The sequence below is a fragment of the Mercenaria mercenaria genome, chromosome 9 (genome assembly GCF_021730395.1).
Source record: "Mercenaria mercenaria strain notata chromosome 9, MADL_Memer_1, whole genome shotgun sequence".
NCBI classification, from domain to species: Eukaryota; Metazoa; Mollusca; class Bivalvia; order Venerida; family Veneridae; genus Mercenaria; species Mercenaria mercenaria.
The window spans coordinates 85,550,217-85,570,639 of record NC_069369.1 but is presented as its reverse complement, the minus strand read 5'-3'; the positions used below and the strand labels follow the sequence as shown (position 1 = coordinate 85,570,639).

Sequence of the window (20,423 nt, the reverse complement as noted above, 5' to 3'; positions counted from 1 at the left end):
TGTCCTTTCAATTACAAGGAATAATTAATCGCAGCCATGCAGTATCGTCTTTGCTAAGATAATATTTGGATGTTCAATTCGACGTACCGAACAACGGCGAACATCTCATCTCCTAATAGTATTTACGAGTGCGCATGCTCACCAAATAAACGAAAGTTCTTCTCAGGATTTTCACGAACCTTTGATGGATGAGAACGGGTTTATGTTGGGGATGGGGTGGGAGGGGGACAATGGTTGTCGTATGGGTGAATACTATTTTGTAGTCACTTAACTTCAGCACTGGCATGATCTTTCCAATAAATGAGGATGTTTTAGCCTCTGGTTGGAAACTTCACTACTTTGTCAGTGCAAATGTCAAATATTGTGTTTATAAACAGTAGGACTATGTTTATGTTGCAGTAACGCCCTTCTGCTTTGTTAAAAACACAGTCGATGTTTGGTAGGATTTGCTTTACCTGAGTAATAGAGACTGGGAGTAATCAAATTCAAAGTACATATAGCAATTGTTCTTTTTATGCATTCCTAGACGGTATTGATTAAGGGTTAAAAAGGTATTGTATATACATTGTTTCATTTTTTAATATTTTTATTTTCCATTTGACGGACTTAGTCTATTACATAAACAATATTTCGTCAGTGATCATGGTTGTGCAGTCGCAAGAGGGGACAGAGGGGACGATGTATCGACGTCTCTCTGTAGAAGAAAGATATCTCTGTTTGAACACATTTTCCTGGTATCTTCTGGTAGATTTGGATCGCCATGGTAAATTCTGGTTTCTGCGAATTGTCCAATCCATTCTCGCACCATTTTTATCTGATAAAAGCAAAGTTGGTTACTTCAAGACTATTATTAGACTGAAAGATAGATACCTCATCAGGGGTGACCACTCCATCCTCTAAGGTCCGTTCTTCGATAACATTTTACTGTTGGCACACTATAGACCTTATTCTTTATTAATTTTGTACTTAGAACGTATTTCTTTTTGATTTGATGATGGGAAAGATTGCGTCGTTTAACCATTTGTCATATTTTATATTAAGCTAACATAGATTCGAGAAATGACACAATCGAATTATAGATTTAGTACACGAGAATTATGTCCCTTTATTTTATTGTACATTGCTATACAATGCTAATACTATTAAAGCAAAATTCTCTACTTGATCTAGATGAACGTTTACCTGAACTTCTAGGTCTAACTTGAATGTGGGTTAACAGGGGTCAACCACTAGGTCAAATCATTAAAAACCCCACGTTTTACATTGTTATATGTAACATCTTGTTATCTGACATACTCATCATACTGTCAGCATATGTATGAAATCTGTGTCAACTTTGAAACTGGGACTCCTGGGTTTAAAACAATATCACTGTGTTAAATCTGAGGAGCATCTTGGTAATCACTCTAGAACATCTATGTAATAACTCAAGATGTTATATTATCTATCTTATTTGCACGAGAGAGTGTTCGATCATGTGCCCTGAGTCTATTTTTAAACGGTGTCAAATTTTCGTCCAAACATCTGAATTCCAATAGGGTACAAGTTTGTATTGCCTAATAAAACCACGATAAGAATTCTACATAGGTGCCAAACCTGATGCTTATTTATGCAATTGAATACCTTGCAAATACCCCGTAGGCAGAAATATTTTGTTGGTTGCATAGCAAACGCTACGCACTATTTAGTATTGAACATAAGGGCATTTAATTTATTTCATGTCTAGACAAAGTCAGTTTTGTTTTACAAATTTACACATATACGATTTAAGAATATCAAAAGCATCGTGTATATTACTTCAGGATCTTCTAGTCCTCTAGTTGTATGAATGTATTACCTCAAGATCTTCTAGTCCTCTAGTGGTATGAATCTATTACCTCAAGATCTACTAGTCCTCTAGTTATATGAATGTATTACCTCAAGATCTTCTAGTCCTCTAGTGGTATGAATCTATTACCTCAAGATCTTCTAGTCCTCTAGTTGTATGAATGTATTACCTCAAGATCGTCTAGTCCTCTAGTGGTATGAATGTATTACCTCAAGATCTTCTAGTCCTCTAGTGGTCCTCTAGTGGTATGAATGTATTACCTCAAGATCGTCTAGTCCTCTAGTGGTATGAATGTATTACCTCAAGATCTTCTAGTCCTCTAGTGGTATGAATGTATTACCTCAAGATCGTCTAGTCCTCTAGTGGTATGAATGTATTACCTCAAGATCGTCTAGTCCTCTAGTTGTATGAATGTATTACCTCAAGATCGTCTAGTCCTCTAGTTGTATGAATGTATTACCTCAAGATCTTCTAGTCCTCTAGTTGTATGAATGTATTACCTCAAGATCTTATAGTCCACTAGTTGTATGAATGTATTACCTCAAGATCGTCTAGTCCTCTAGTGGTATGAATGTATTACCTCAAGATCGTCTAGTCCTCTAGTTGTATGAATGTATTACCTCAAGATCGTCTAGTCCTCTAGTTGTATGAATATATTACCTCAAGATCTTCTAGTCCTCTAGTTGTATGAATATGGTCCATTTCGTCGTGGTTCAGTGGAGCCATAAAGCACGTGCCGGACGTTTGAGCAATGAGATAGTGCTGAAAAAATATCAGCTGCGTTTGATTGCAAAGATAAATATAAGATGTTTCAGTATACATCGTGTCAACAATTACTTTAGGAGTAGCATGCCTATGACTAGGAGTAAAAATGTTAAATCTGTTGTTAAGGTAGCTCTGCACATTCGGATCAATGTTTTACTACAATGTAGATTTTCATGAAACCTTAGGTTTTGTAAAACTTAAGAAAATACTTAGAATGTTCGGAAAATAAATAAGATAGGGTCGTGTGCTTGAGTTTTTGCTAGGATGAGTTGAAAATGTTGAACCTTACACAAGTTTTCATAATAGGAGTCTTTAAGAAAATCACAAGTTTGATAACATGTTCGCGAATAGATGTTTTTTTTTTACAAAACTGTAGATTTTAAAGTCATAAATAAGCACACGGTCTATGAAATGGTGAAATAAAATGTTTTTGAGATATTTCCCGATGAATAAAAATATTTGCACATTTCAAGCCGAATTTAGGACATTTGGAATTATTTAACCTGTCAAAATTTTATTTATCATATTTCATCTTTATGTAGATAGTGGCATTGCTGTTTTAATAAATTTTGTCTCGGATTGCCATTAATTCATACAATGATTTTCGGTCGAGACGTTATTGTCCGTTATCCGCATAAATGGCGATACGCCATTACTTCCGGTTTACCAAACGCGCAAAACACCCTTAACAACTGAAAGAGGCACATTTTCGTCGTTTTGTTTCAGGTCATTCTAATGCTATTTATCAAATTTTAACCATTTTGCCCTCAACTATTTATGTAACGTTAAATAGTTCTTCGATGTTGATATAAAGATTTATAGCCTAAGTACGTTAAAATATTCTCTCAACTGTCTTTATCATTGAAATTTATATGCGTTCTCGAAGATTTCTCATTGATATTCTTTATTATTCTTCAAAATTCTAAATGCAGTTGTTGATCTTAATATTGATGATATTTTCACTAATTTCACTTAAATACAAATGCGAATTTAGTATAGGTTTTGGCACAAACATAGCGTGGTGTATTCATTTACCAGGACAGCATCATAGCCGAACCGTATGCCGGCGGATATGGATGGTTCATGGTATACCGTAGTTCCTCTGGTAGTGCCTGCACTGACCGCATAACCCACAAAACATACCAGCTGCGAACATAGACAAAAGAACGAATGATCCGTCCTTCCAAAAATATACAATAATTATACAAAGGAAAGAACTGAATGAGTTTAAAACTACCCATGTCACGTGTATTTGTCAGCAGCACGGTATTTGCGTACTTCTACTTGTAAAAAACTCTAATACTTAGTCATTACCGCCGGCTGGAGCCGCCAACTTTATCTGATAAGATGTAGGATGTAGACAGCTGGCAGTAAACCTAACCAGTGTTCCTGAATTCTATACCAATACGAACCTGTTCTCCGCAAGTAACTGCCAACTTCCCCACATGAATTATCAGAGGTGGAGGACGAATGATTTCAGACACAATGGAAGAAAAAATAGACTTCCTTTACTTTCATATAAATGCAATGTTTGATTTATTTTTTTACAGTACCCGCTGTAGTGCTCACAGTATTCATCATGAGTGATAGGTTAGATTTAAATATCAAATGGCCCTTATTTCTGTCTATTAAGCAGCTTTATTCAAGCCAGAAAACTGATGCTTCTTCATTGAGAACTAAATTCTATTTCATTATAAAGATAAGAGAGAAATTCTTTAGTTCTAAATCAACCTGGTTTCGTCAAGTTTGATGCATGACAATCAGAATTATACTTGTAAGTATCTGCAGAAATTGTTCGAAATGTTTTATATTATTGCTTGCTAATATATTAAAACCATCTAAAAAGCATCAAATAAACAGAAAAAAAAATGTCTGATCAATTTTGCTGAAGCATGTTCCAGTGTTAGGCTTTAGAATTATAGAATGAGTATGGTTTAACTGTGATAAAAGGTCGACACCTCAGAAAAGAGCTGTCACTTTACATAATAGAGCCCGTCGCATCCGCACTTATTAGAAAAAAAATATTGTCTTTCGTGTATAAACCGAATCCTGTCTCTCTTAATCATTTTTCACCCTACTAACAGTTTAAATCTATTGATACATAAAATATCACCTGAAAAATATGTTAATACTATATTACAGTATTTGCTTGTGTCAGGATCGAAGATCGAACACCACCTTGTATTCATGAACAAACTGGTATTCACGAACCACTTGATATCATTTTGAACAAACACTTTTCAATGCAAGCTTTTCTCGATGGTTTAGCAGTTCCGTATACTAGCGAAACCTATATATTTGATATTTTTCACTCTAAAGTTGCTCGAATTCACAAATGAAAGTTTACATACCACGATGCTCAGTACTTCGTGAGTGTACGCCATTGATATACACCTGTAGGTAAGAAAATAGCTGAACTCGTACAATATATTCGTGTTTCCACTTATAAACTGGGTCCTACAAGATAAGATAAGACATTTCACACTTTTATTTATATATATAGATTCAAAAGTCTAATTCCTTTCAATGTATTATGATACAATCTTACATTATGCAATTAAATTTAGCGTCTGTAAAAGTCTGCCATTTTGAAAAGACCAGGCGCTCGTGATTAGACGACTGCAGCTAGTGCGCGGAGTGATCATTTTACACCTGCTAGATTAAAAAAAAAACTCTATACAATAATGTAATACTATGTAGATTACTCGCCATTGTTACTTTGACACAGTCTTGAAAATTCAACAAAATCAAACTTTGCCATCGTATCAATTTATCCAATTTACCACTTAATCCGTTTTTGAAAAGTCAAAAAACAAAATGCAATAAATTATCTAGCCTTTACAAACTCGCGTAAAACGTTTGACTTCAACTCAACAAAATAGCGCTCTTGTTGCGCCCTATCAAACAAAGACGTTCAATATCTGTGCAGTATTATAAAACAATAATTTCATCTCGGGCGTTTGGGGGGGGGGGAAGAGACGGAGAGAGAGAATTTTGAAATGATATTAATAAAACATGTTGATCTAATCGTACGCTAAATTTCAAATTGTTAAGAGATTGGCAATATTTAGGCCTATTGAGTGTAACTATACAAGTAAACTGCCTTTAAGTTTAAAAGGAAAATTAACTTTGTTCTTACGTTAATTTCGTCAGCTGGCATTTCTTAAATCATTTAAAGAAGTGAAAGAATTTTCAAAATCGGAGTAAATATTTGGTCAAAGTGGCGGCCATTTTGTTTCCATGGCAACAAAAAACAAACTGGCGGATTTGTTAAATTTTTAGATGCACATTTGAACTGTATTTACTTATTTCTGTAAAATAATTTCTCTACTTTTCCAGCTATAATGAAAGAAATTATCATGTTTTACGCCTTACACTCAAGAAACTTATGAAAATTAATCTATTTAAAAGGTTATTTGCTAAATAAAGAATTCAGCAGTGTGTAAATGACGTCATAAACACACTAAAATGGCTGCCATTTTCTTAAATTTCAAACTGCCATATCTTTTTCATTAGTGATCCGATTTTAAAAAATCTTTCAGCGTTATGAAAGGATTCAGAATGGCTTTCTTATAGAATTAACTTATTGTCAGGCTTTCCTTATCCTTTAAGTTATGGAATTTAGAATGTTTTTAGATACGTGTTATAGAGAACAAAACCATTTATTTAATTTGGCATCGAGTTTTCTGTGCAGAGCTGAATTCAAAATTGCACTTCTTTTAATTAACAAAAAGACAAACAATCACATTTGCATCAACCATGATTGTATGTAATTCCTCTTTCAATAAATGACTCTCGTGCTGTAACTTTTAACATAATGCTTAAATTCATACGCTACTGTAATGAAATATTTTATAATAAAAGAAAAGCTTTTCTTCTGTTATCTAAAGAATACGATATGCAAGAAAAAGAATCTATCACTTATGGTAGATTTAGCTCTTGGTAACTGTTTTTGCGGTAACTTGCCAGAGCTTTGTTACCGCCAAAAGCTTCAATCGAGTCAGTTTCCATCTGCATCTACTCGTATATACGAAGTGTTCAAGGGTGAGCAATTTTCTTTTAAACTCCTCCTTAACCACCTGGCCAATTTTGATGAAACTTCACAAGTATGTTCCTTGAATCAACGAATGACTTTCTTTAACAATTATTCAAAGAATTGAATTCACTTCAGAACTCTGGTTGCCATGGCAACCGAAATGAAATTTTTTGAATATCTTCTTGTCCAAAACCACAGGTCCTAGGGCTTTGATAACTGGTATGTAGCATCATCCAAGACTTTTCAAATTATCCCCTTATGGTTAAATATGGCCCCGCCCTGGTGGTCACATGGTTACATAGACTTATATAGGGAACACTCTGAAAAAACCACAGGGCCTAGAGCTTTGATACTTGGTACGTAGCATTTCTAGTGGTCCTTTACCAAGATTTTCAAATTATCCCCCTAGGGTCAAATATAGCTCCACCCCGGTGGCCATGTGGTTTAAATAGACTTATATAGAGAGAAAAACTTTGAAAATATTCTTGTCCAAAACCAAACGGCCTAGGGCTTTGATATTGGGTATGTAGCTACATCTAGTGGTCCTCTACCAAGATTATTCAAATTTGCCCCTTGGGTCAAGTATGGCCCCGCCCAGGGGGTAACATGGTTTACATAGACTTATATAGGGAAAACTTTAAAAAAAGGCATAGGGCTTTAATATTTGGTTTGCGGCATCATATAGTAGCCCTTTACCAAGGTTGTCCCCCTGGGGTTAAAATAGACCCGCCCCGGGGGCACATGGTTTAAACTGACTTGTACAGGAAAAATTTTAAAATATCTTGTCTCATACTGTAATGCCCAGAGTTTAGATATTTGGTATGTAGGATTGTCTAGTGGTCCTCTACCAAGTTTGTTCAACTTCCACCCCTGGGGTCAAAATGGCACTTCTCAGGTCTGGGTCTTGTATAAGGAAAACGTTTTGTCTAACACTGCAGTGCGTAGAGTTTTGATATTTGGTAAACGATCAGAATTCACCTTGAATGAATTTGGTCTACCAACCTGCTGTCCTGTTTTTGAAGTTACAGCGATGAGATTTAAACCATGTTTACTATTTTGCAAAAGGCTTCCAGCAATTTGCAATATTTACCTTCGGTGACTTTGACCTTGACCTATTGACCTAATTCCTTGTATTAATGGTACACAATGAAATTTTGACCATTTGTACAGTTTTTTTCAGGTAGTTTTCAATAATTACCTTAAAAACCCTTGACATTAACCTTGACCTACTTTCATGTTATGAAAGGTACAGTGATGAAATTTTGACAAGATGTACAGTTTTGCAAATGTTTTTGAAACAGTGTTCAGTATTTACATTTGTTGACTTGATCTTGAAATTTTGACCTTATGTCTAAGCTAAAACAATGACACTCTGACCAGTTGTACATTTTTTCTATTTTTAGTAGAATTTTTTAACTGTTCGAGCAATCGACTAAACTCAGGTGAGCGGTATAGAGCCATCATGACCCTCTTGTTTGTACACGCCAGGCTTGGAAATGGTAGTACGTCTTGCGGAATAGTTCCATTATGGCGCAAATGATGGCGAATTATTCTGCACAGCTAATAACCAACTCCGTGTATTTGTGAATTAGTTAAGACAATTACGCTATGTCACAGTTGGTTTTAAACAAGTTTTAAGTAAAATCACTTTAACGTGCGGTGACGTCAATGTTTTTGTTGCGACCAAGAAAGAGCGCTACTATATTTTATGTTTTAGATTAAGGGCATATTAGAATCGAAATAATTTATACCAAAACCGTATTTTAACACTATTTATACACTCGGGCGGTAATACGTCTTACAAATAATTTCACGAGGGTTGCGCCCTCGTGAAATTATAACGCCCGACGTATAACCGCCCATCGTGCATAAATAAGTGTTAACACTCTTTCACACTGGTTATTCGGGTACCTACTCGAGTGAGCGATACCGCCCTCGTGTGATTTATATACATGTAGGTTGTATAGGGAATATAAAAACAATACCAACGTATTACACATATTTAAGCATGTTGTACATTTTAAAGACATAATCGTCCGAGGAAATGCATTAATTCGCACTGGTGAAAATATCAGTCCTCAATAATATTGATATGACTACAAAATTTGAAGAAATGTAACGAAATTCATGTAATTTGACGTTTTGAGACGTATTTTTCTTTGTTCGAAGTTGAGATAACTGAATTTGGCACTCTCCTTAGTAAAACTATGCATACTCAACTACAAAACGAATGGATCGTGTACCTGCAAGTTATTTTTGTTGATAAAATTTCAATTATATGCATCCTGTCGCTGTTTTTGATGGTACCTCTGACGATGGATGAAAATAAACAATGATACCTACCCGTTTGCACATGGGTACCGTCCTCGTTATGTCAATGAACATTTATAAAACTCCCCGTAGCGATTACTTCCGCAATATGGTACACTTAAATGAACGCAATTAAAGGTAATCGCCTTGAGGATCTGGAAATAAGAGCTGGAAATGTGAAACCCGGCCTTTAGTAGATCTATCTGATTAGAATGTTAACATTAGAAATGTAAAGAAGTGAGTTAGCAGTATTACACCAATATCAAATCTTCACTCACACCCACCCTCTATTCTACACATTCTATCATCTTGCCTACTTGGAGTTTTTCTTTTTCTCCTCCAGTCTCATTATGAAAGCGACCAAACTTGTCGTCGCACCGTGCAAATGTGCTTATGTTAAGACTGACCTCCTTTTTTTCCTGAAAGGGAAATCGGACCCTCTCTCTTGGCATGTATTCGTATAGGGAGAGGCTGCGGCTTCATAAATCTGCCTTTTATCGTATCTTGTAATTATAGGTGCACCCTCCATTATATAAGTTCGTGCTAATTATGCGATTTATTTACAAGTGCATACAATATACACTACTGTATAAGTGTCTTACAGGTGACTAACTGAAGAAAAAGAAGCAGATAGGGAAGTCTGGTTATCAGATCCAATCTCTTTTTAATGTTTGTTCACAAACTCCTCACTGCGGTTGTAAACATTGAATGTACGTCAAGGGAGGAAATCTGTGAGATTCAAGATTTCAAGATTTTATTTATAACTGGACCTATACGGGCATCAGTATTATAATAACAACAAATTTAACAAAACAAACACTTAAAGGGCCTACATAAAATAAAACAGTAGTTTAACGGTCATAATAGATCTGATACAAATATTTTGTAAGCTAAAAGATAAATAGAATTAACAAGGTTTGAAAACAGTGTTTTAACTGGCCAGCAGATAACTGCTAGTGACAAAGACCTATTTATCCCAAAACAATTGAAGTATTTTCTGTACAAACAATGCTAACTTAAAAAGAAGAGTACTATCATTACTATGAAATAAACGTTGAAATGACATTACATTTGACTGTTGAAAGTCATTTGGTATATATTTTACTCTGTCTAAATTTAAGTACGGACATTCTATAATGTAATGAAATTCATCTCCTAAAGATGTATTATCACACAGATAGCAAGTCATGTTATTGTGCCCAATATTCAAAAATATCCCTCTTTCAGCTTGTAACAGATTGTTCCTACATCGGAAATGACACATGGATATTGCGAGATTTGTTGGTAAAACTTTAAACTAATTTTCAAACTCAAAGGTTGTTATAAATATTCTGTAACACAAACATTTTCTGGAAATTTGCAAAGTTTTTTTCATTCCAAGATTGAATAAACTGGCCTTCAACCTCTGTTGTACAATACCGCGGAAATACACTGGTGAAAATGATTGATTCAACCAGTATTCAGCAAATCCAAGTTGCTCTTAAAGTTCTTTTACATATGAAATCCAAGAACAATAATTTACATTTTCTGATGGAGTCTCTACATGAAACTGTAAAGTATACAGTTTTTTTTTTTTTTTTTTTTTTGTTTACCATTAATAATTGTACATCAGTAGTTCAATATTCTATTTCTAATTATAACATCTATTGGTAATAAACCAAGCTCGCCAAAAAACATGACATTAGGTTTTGACTTTTTTAACCTTCAGTACCATTTAAAAAAAAAAATTAAGCTGAAAACTTTTAACAATGCTAACATCACCACAACCCCATACATCTGATCCATAATGTTTGAACCACAGACTCAAATAAACGTAATTGTAAATCAATACTAAGCTGCAACTTCCTACATTTTTTTCAATAGAGCATACATATTTTTTTTAGCTTGGTCAACCAAATACATTTTAGCTTTATTGATGTAACCATTGTTGTTAAATTAAATTCCTAGATAACTGAAGTCATCTGCTACTTCAAGTGCCGCGTTATTATAATAAAAGGTAGGCCTATTTCACATTTTTACACGTGAAAAAATAACAACCTTAGTTTTATTGGAATAAACTGTAAGTTTCCAAATATAACAATATTCTGACATAACATTTAATGCAGTTTGTAAATCATTTTCAGATTCTGCAAATAACTATGTATCGTCTGCATAAAGTAACAAAAATAACTTGAAAACATTTCTGAAATATCATCTAGCAGGTCCTTTACATTGTTTGATAATGCCACTAGTCCTGAAAAAAAATAGGCATACGTGAGAGTGAATCATTCAAGAAAACAGAAAATAAGATCGATGATAAATTTTCACCTTGTCGTACACCAGAGTGAGCTATAACGAAGAAAATTGATAGACCTTGGCTACTCTTTACACAAGATTTGGCTTTATCATATATTGCATATTTAGCCTCAAAGACTTTGTCATCAATGTTATGCTGCAGCAATTCATTCCATAAACACACACGATCGGCAGAATCAAACGCTTTCTTGTAATCTACAAAGGCACAATACAAAGGCACAATATAAGAGCAGATTGGTTTGTTTATACTTTAACTTACTCCCCTTAGATTCATAATCACCATTTGCAATACAGAATTAGTAACAGACGATAAGACAAGTAAGATGATATTTTGTTAAAGTTTAAGTATCAGACGAGCTGTAATAACTTTGAAATGATGTACAAAAAGTTACCCAGAGCAAGCATAGGGTGGACCCAGTTCACCAAACTTTTTCGTCGTTTTCGTTTTCTTTTTTTTTCATTTCCCATCCTTTTAGCTCTGATTTTCAACATTTTGATAATAAGCAAATTTCTCGATGCTTGAATTGTTCGACAAACCTGCAAACCTGCTAAACTTCATGTCCTCTTTACCTATCTTAAATTTAATAGAACATCACTTTTTCCAACACCTATTTTTCATGGAAGTTCTATCATAACTTAAAATAACGATGAAAATAAAGAGGGAGTGTAATAGTTCCTAGTAAAATACCAGTCAGTTGTGGTCTGCTACCCTAAAATATGCTCATGTCCGCACAATAAACCCCTACTTTCGGTTTCGATCCGCAAAACTTGCAGTGTGGGGTGTAGGCCTATAAACATAAACCATCTCATTTCATGCAAGCATGATGTATTCTTGCAGTAAAATGTGTGATTAAAGCACTTGTGTCATACGAATTTTCGAAAAAACAAAACATGGAGAAATAAGGATCTGTTTACTACCGGCTTCTTTCGACTACTTTTCGGCCGAATTACTGGCTTTATTCCTCAAAACGAAGCTTAGAAACATGGGTCGATCGCAATAAAATATTCGACAAGAAACATAGAATTTCTGAACAAATTTAATTTTGTTTTTGCTATGAACATTTTATACCCCGTAACAACTTAAATAACAAGACAAAATGTACGGAAGCAATATTCAATTGAAAATACACATAAGAATGTGTCTGTGTAGATGGATCTTGATACTAAGTTGATAGCGAATTTGAAGCGATGTGAGAAGTTTTTCTCCGGATAGGCTGCTTCCAGTAGCTGGAGGGCATAAAAGACCAAAGTTTTATCTTTATCTTGGCTGGTCATTGCATGTTATCGCTAAATTAGAAAATGGGTCTGCCTCAATGTAATGCTCATTTCAATAACGAGGACGGTATCCGCTTGATTGACAGAAACAACGAAGATGGTACCATGGTACATCGTCAGAGGTATCTTTTTTTCCACACACTGTCTCCGAAAAAATCGATCTAATTTTACTGTGATTCCAGTTTTTGTGAAATGAAAGTAACGGCTATCACATAGAATGACTGCTTTTCATTTTCCTAGCAAAAATTTCCTCATATAATCCGAAATAATATCATCAATCGTGAAAATATATACCATCGCCTTAAAATATCTTCATTTTCGCAGCAAAAAACGTATTTTTTTCACAGTTATTCAGATTATATTAGATAGATATTTTACATGGATATAGTTAAGGTATGTTCTTACACATTCAATACTAAAACTTTTCAAATCTTCAGTTAAATACGGTATAATAACCTGTTAAAGGTGTGAATTTCCTGTTCACCAACATGTACATAAATCACACGAGGGCGGTATCGCTCACACGAGTAGGTACCCGAATAACCAGTGTGTCTTTTGCTATTATAAGATTCTTTCACTGGTTGTAGGTGCAGATGGGAATTTCCGGTCTCGAGGGCAACTGTTTAGGCGGTATTTTCTTATAGCACTTTTTTCTTATAGTAGCGTATTAACAAAGCGCGGGAACTTTACGTCCGTAAACAGGAAGTACGTCATGACATTGCAAAGACGAAAACAACGTAATAGTTCCGGTTTTGTTTTATCATCTGCAGTGAAACGTTATGTTATTTCCGTGAAATTACGTTTTTTGAATCGAGAAATATGTTATAACGAACAAAGAGAAACTATCAAGGTATTTAATTTTTATCCCGTTTTACGTAAAACATTATTATTACTACACACATCTTCTGTACATATGTAGTTCGTTATACGTCATTTACAGAACGGGAGTCATCTTACACCCCGGGGTGTAAGATGGAGTTTTCCAGCACCGGTGAAATCACTAGAAATCCCAGTCTGGTATGCAAGAAAAATTATTTCTTAATTCTAACTCGATTGGTCTGCCAGTTAAACAAAGAAGAAGTTCAACCACTCACTGTATATTTAAGAAATAATATATCTCATTTAGTGATTTGTCGCTGAATAAATCATTGTGTGGAGTTCAGATGCGAATGAATTATATCACGAGGGCGCAGCCCGAGTGATATAATAATACGCATCTGAACAACAAACAATGATTTTATTCAAGAGCAAGTCACTAAATGAAATATATTATTACGATTCTAACACGTTACCAAGGACTTTAAAGTACATCCTGGACGGCATTCATTACATATTGGCCCGTTTTCAATCGGTTTCTTTTCCAGCGCGCCGCTATGCCGTTTGACGCAATGACGTAATAATTGTGACGTCAGAACAGTGGATTGTTGTATAATAATTCACTGTTTTCAGCCTTCTTTGTTTAATAGGAAAATGAACCGGGTCGTGTTACAATCTGCGATAGACAACCGGTAAGAGAACATTAGCCTATGACATCAATTATAATGTCAAATTCATACAGGTAAGAATGAAAACAATCAAGGCCTTCTTGTGGTTTGTCGTCTAATTTACAACGGTTCATCGTTCAGATGCTTATCAGGCTAACGCCCTCGTGGTTCAATTCCTGCGCATCTGAACTGTGAAACGTGATAAATTAGACAACAAACCATTCGAAGGCCTTGATTATTTGTTAATTATTAGATGTAATAGTATTTATATAAACAGAGGGTTATGTGTGTCAATGAAAGTTAGATAACAAAATAATAATTTTAATAATAATTATATAATTTGATCAAACAAGGTTGTTAAATACATTTTTCTATAAAAATGTTTTCTGATCAGAGAATTTTAATGCAACTATTTTGAAATTAAAATGTAAGCTAGGTCAGAATCCAGCGATGTAATCTGCCATTTAATATGAAATAACATATGGACATATACCTGAAAAGGGTTTTTCAACAATCTCAATCAAACAGGGGCTGCCACTTATATTTGCTTTGTTGGACTTCATGCTTCCATGTGAGAATTTCTACGAATTGTTTGTGTATTTCCTACATTTTATTAAATGTTTGTTTTAGTAAGTAGCATCACGATTTTGTATCCAAATTAATAAAAAAAACGCCTTGGAAAAAATGAAAATGAATACCGTATGATACCATGGCATTTTAAATGACAGAAATATATTATCTAAGATAATAAATCTTCCGCACAGACTATATTATAGACGCGAACAAGTTGACAATTTAGTTTGTAGTTACGCGTTAATGAAAAGTGGACTTTTTTCATGCTTCACTAAATGATAGTGATTCGATAAGGGTAAATGAATGTTTTCTAAAACAACTGTTCAATCCTTTGATAATTTTATTTCACTTTCATTTTAGGAACAAAATTTCGTTAGCAATCTTGGTAAGACAATCACCCAGTCACTAGAGGGGACAGCGGTGACGACGTATCGACGTCTCTTTGTAGAAGAAAGATATCTTTGCCGTTGCACAATTTCCTGGTGTCTCCTGGTAGATGTGGATCACCATGGTAAATTCTGGTTTCCGGGAGCTGCCCAATCCATTCTCGCACCATTTTTATCTGCAAAAAGGTGAAGCTATTAATTTAAAAATGCCATTGAACGGAAAGGTAGATAACACGCCTTTATATGTCATCAAGGGCGACAACCCACCGTCAGATTTTATTTCTATACTTTAGTGTTGATCCGCTAGAGATAACATGTTTCTTTAAAGATCTCAGTTAGAAACGAAAATAAAGATTCAGAGAACGCAGACTCCTCAAAACGCAACCCTGTACCAGTGTATGTATGGCTTGCAGAGAATACGGCTATTAGATTTCCGTCAGGTTTGATAATGGGCTAGATTTCTCCAGTGACATCAGCGTTATTGCCCTTTAATTAGTCAAAATTGTCATTTCACATTATTCAACATTGGAAGCCATATTTCTTGACTATCTGTAGGAAGCTTAGTTATAATATATACGACATAAAATGTTACCATAGCTAAGACAAATAGGCACGATAGATTTATATATTTAGTAACACCATAGTGATTGTACTTTATTTATTCAAAAGTGTCGTATTTTACATTGCTATACCTTATTATCACTCTGAAAGCAATATTCTCTACATGATCTACATCAAACCTGGTAGGAATGTTGTCTTAAAATCTAGAGTAAAGGTGGGTCAGTAAGGGTCAAAAACTAGGTCAAATCATAAAAAAGAACAACAAATTTACATTGCCAGATGTCACATTATCTATACTAGACGCACTAAGGCGTGGTCAGAATGTTAATAATTATGAAATATAGGTCAGCTTCGAACCTGGTCACCTGGTGTTAAGGTCACTAGGTCAAATAATATAGATAAAAACCTTGGTAACGCTCTAGATGCTACATTGCCTATCTGATTTGCATGACATCTGGTTAAGAGAATTTATTATGGGGTCAACTATTTTTCAACAAGAAGCGTTGTTGACACTCTAGATGCCACATTTGCTACCTGATGAACAAATTACCTTGTCAGAATGGTATCATTATTAATATTCTAAATCAACTGTTCTAGAGAGATCCTACTTAACGTTGATAAGGACATTAACTATTTAGTAAGTTGGTAAGCAGTAACGATGCATTATTCAGTATTTATTTTACAAACAAACCATTTGAGAATTGCAATTGTTACATGAATATTACCTCGAGATCTTCAATTCCTCTAGTAGTATGGACATGGTCTAGTTCATCGTGGTTCAGCGGAACCATGAAACAGGTACCAGTAGTTGTCGCAATAAGATTGTGCTGAAAATATAACGTAGAGGATATATTATTATACAGATAATATTTCAGCCTACTTAAGTAGACGTCAGATGCAGTTACTTTACGAGTGCTGTAACTAACCGTTCCAGTAAAATGTAAAATCTGGAGTTCACAACTAAAGATTTTATCTTGGGAATAAACAATCACCTTGTCGTCTTTTTATTTCATTCACATTTTGCCCGCGTGGTGTAACGCCACAATGAAATAGCTAAACATTTCTTTATAACATTTTAAAAGTCTCAGTAATTATATTTGCTTTTTCCTTTGTTATCGAAGCGTTCTTAATGATTTATTATAAAATTTCTTCTGGAGCATTCAGCTAATTTTCTTCCATCATTCAACTGCAGTTCCTGATCTAAATGTTGATGGTAGTTTTACTTCTCATTAAAGGTATACTAGACCCGAATTTCGTATTTGAAAATTTGATCAATCACTGCAATTTTATCAATCACTGCAATTTGATCAATCACTGCAAATCACTGCAAATCACTGCAATTTGATCAATCACTGCATACAGTTGAAATAAACTTTACCTTTATTACCGTTACCTAACAGTACATTCATTAGGTTTGAAATAGTACACACTGCATACATGTATTATGAAACAACGTATATATGTGTACTACATGTACTTAAAATAATTGGAACCGAGTTTTTTTTGTCACATGTTTGACGTCGTGGATGAAAAAAAGCCATTAGGCCTACATTAATTTGGTAATACACTAGTGTAATAAAGCTTTGACGAGGTCTATAATAGATAAAGAAAGAAAGAAAGAAATTTTGATTTTCCAGCAGCAAAAGCTTACATGTGATAAATAGAATATTACATTTGTTTTTTTTTTTCAACATTGAATATATTAAACTCGTTGATTAAAATTGATAAACTGCTCGGCAGAGCCGCCCATGTTATTATTTTATTCAACTCGTTTAAAATAAATTTAATATGAAAAGACACCCATGTGATATCCTCTATTTAATAAAATGACTGTTATTCCTTGACATCTAATTATAGATTTAGCTCTGTAAACATAATTCATTTATATGATAGATTCTGAATTGAAAAAAATGTATAAGGATAATACTTAGTGACATACTTTGATTTATTTTATGCTCTTCAGTGAAGTACTTAAATCTATCGTAAAAATATTGCATTATAGTGTTCACTCGATGAAATATATTTCGATCTTACACTAAAAGAAACAAATACCCTCTATATAATATCGTACATTTTAGCAGATATCGTGCAATTTAGCAGGGTTATTAATTTACCAGGACAGCATCATAGGTGAATCGTATGTTGTGTTGAATCGATGGTTCATGATATACCGTAGTTCCTCTGGTAGTGCCTGCACTGACCGCATAACCCACAAAACATACCAGCTGAAAATATAGAAAAAATAATAAATGTTTCGATCTAACAAAAATGTAAATAATACTTGCTAAGTTGACAAATAGTGTGTTCTTTATTAATATTGGTACCCAGCCATTTGCAAACAAATAGATAGTCTGTTGTTTCTAATGACCGGTAGATGTAGTCATCGGTTGACCTACAGATGTAAACAGACATCACGTAATTTCAGAAATCAGTATGAAAAGTGGACGCAGTGGTCGAGTGGTAAACCCAGGGGTCGTGAGTTCGAGCTAGTGCTCGCTCATTCATCAAATAAAGCTTACATTGGGATAAAAGTCCCGTGTATGGATGCTTCATATCTGGAACGCAGGGAAGCTTCTGAAATCGTAGAGTATTCTGTATTTTACTTTAGGAGGATTGTTTATTTTATATAGAGCATTATAGCATTATAGCACATTTATTGACTACTGCCAGACGCTTACTGAAACAGAGTATCTATGGGGCTTCCGTGGCCAAGTGGTTATGGTCGCTGACTTCGAATCACTTGCCCCACATCGATGTGGGCTCGAGCCGCACTCGGGGCGTTAAATTCTTCACGTGAGGAAGCCATCCAGTTGCCTTACAGAAGGTCTGTGTTTTATATCCAGGTGCCCGCCCGTGATGAAATAATGCACGGAGGGGCACCTGGGGGCCTCCGTCACAATCAAAGCTGGAAAGTCGCCATATTTTTTATGACCTATAACTGTGTCGGTGTGACGTTAACCCCCACAAAAACAAAAAACAACAAACAAAACACATATCAACGTACACGCACTATAGTCTCAACCCGAAGCTCTGCAAGTTACTAGTAGTTTAATTAAAAGAACGTCTAAAAATGACATTTTGTACGATGTCTTTCAGCAAGAGACCATGTGATGAAGTTAATTTGTGACCGGCCACGACTATGATCAGTTCACGGGTGAAAGGTAATTTAAACTGACATGTGTCATGTAAAACAAACTGTTGTTTTTTTTTTTCAATGGTTTTGAAACTGCTAATTTTGCACATTTTGCAATAACATACCATTGGAAAAAAATACGACAGTTTTGTCTCTTTTTCTACTATACATTCGCTAAAGCATTACGTACAACTTATTTTCAAAGCTACGTTTTCCTAAATCGTGTGAATATACACGTGATTTGTAAGCGTTACGCAAGTAACGTCAAATTATAAATGTGACATCATAAAAACATTTGGCAGGCAGATTGTCTTGGTCATTGCCTGAAAATCAGCGTTGAACGATGTTTCTTTTTCACGAAGAATTCTTCATAAACTCTATCTGATATAGTGTGAAATCTACGTTTGACCATTCAGAATTGCAGAGTCAGTCGTGTTCATTAAAATGAAACCTCGAAGTAACAAAAATGTCTCAGCTTCCTTTGAAATATTAACTAAGGGGTGGTCATTGGTACGCATGCGCATTCGGTCGACGCTTTTCAGATTACACCAAACCGGAAGTGACTACTCAGTGTTACATGTGAAGTAGTCCAAAATGTAATTCCATGCTATGGATGAAATCTGGTAAAATGAGTGACTTGAGGAGATGACAGTTCAATTTTTGGCTTATGTTTATTGCTTAATGTATTGAGAATAGATCTAGACCATTTTCATTGTAAATTTCCTGGAATAAGTTTTATTCTTTGCGGAAAATGTCTACCTACGCGTAATTGCTAAACGGCTGTTTTCATGGGGGCATTTTTAGAGGGTGATGTTTCTCAGAACAGATTATTTTTCTTATATACAACATAACATGTCAATACTTTTCTATTTTTGATAAGAAGATATGTTATACTAAATGACCATATATGGTTTACATATCATTGAAATGCTCTAAAGTGCTGAAAATGAAGTCTGAATGTTTTGTTATTAATATGAAATAAATAAGAAATTGAATTGGTAGAATGTAACCTGAGCCGCTAATTATTGCTACAGTCACATTGGTCTTCTGGAATAAGAAGCCTCATTTTTTTGGAAATAACTAGCTCTGATTGGTCGAAAAAGTAGGTTGCACACTCTAGTGGTTGTATTCATGTATTCAATATGCCTTGATCTATTAGATTTTCAAACTTTACAAAAGCTGTCAAGAATTAAAACATTTAATTAGAGCACTTTTCCTGGTAGTTACTGAACAGCGCTCGTATACATCATTTGTTCGCAGTAAATTTACCAGAACAATTTCATTATATTTCAATAATTTACTGAAACAAAAGTAACAAGCAATTCATTTACATACCACGATATTCAATATTTCCTTACTGTACACCATACTCATATACGCGTTGGTATAGAAGTAGGTGAACTCGCTTAAACGAATTATCGACAGTTAGAAACTGGGTCCTTGCTAGAAGATAAGATACGACGTTTCCAAATGGAGTTCAATTGTAATATAGTTTAACTATATCGTTTAGAGTACTTTAGTGGATTATTTTACCTTACCACTTTTCTCTTGTAACTGCAATAGTGGTGTCTAATAATCAATTCGTCGGCTATGACGTAGAGCACCATTTAACAAATTTGTTTCAAACAGAAAGAGTTGGTAACACAATGGCAGTTTTACTATCCTTCAGTTCTTGGGGAACTCCTTATAAGAGAACTATACTCGGCTTCACGCTAACCACCTCACCAATAATTCTTACACACGAGCTACAGTACTGACTCCTGACACCCACAGCAGC

At 34.7% G+C, this 20,423-nt stretch overlaps 2 protein-coding genes across 2 annotated transcripts; both read right to left on the bottom strand.

Annotated features, from left to right (window-relative positions):
• Positions 1-558: 558 nt before the first annotated feature.
• On the bottom strand, positions 559-5,089 carry LOC123548163 (uncharacterized). The gene is made up of 4 exons (XM_045335394.2): positions 4,945-5,089; positions 3,629-3,739; positions 2,489-2,590; positions 559-814 (listed from the first exon to the last, which is right to left on the bottom strand). Exons 1-4 carry the CDS (start codon positions 4,975-4,977, stop codon positions 641-643), a joined length of 420 nt encoding a protein of 139 aa, XP_045191329.2. The 5' UTR covers positions 4,978-5,089; the 3' UTR covers positions 559-640.
• Positions 5,090-14,888: 9,799 nt separating this feature from the next.
• On the bottom strand, positions 14,889-20,138 carry LOC123548162 (uncharacterized). Its single transcript, XM_045335393.2, has 4 exons — positions 19,982-20,138; positions 17,628-17,738; positions 16,239-16,340; positions 14,889-15,128 (listed from the first exon to the last, which is right to left on the bottom strand). The coding sequence occupies exons 1-4, from the start codon at positions 20,018-20,020 to the stop codon at positions 14,961-14,963; spliced, it is 420 nt and encodes a 139-aa protein (XP_045191328.2). The 5' UTR covers positions 20,021-20,138; the 3' UTR covers positions 14,889-14,960.
• Between the last annotated feature and the right edge of the window lie 285 nt (positions 20,139-20,423).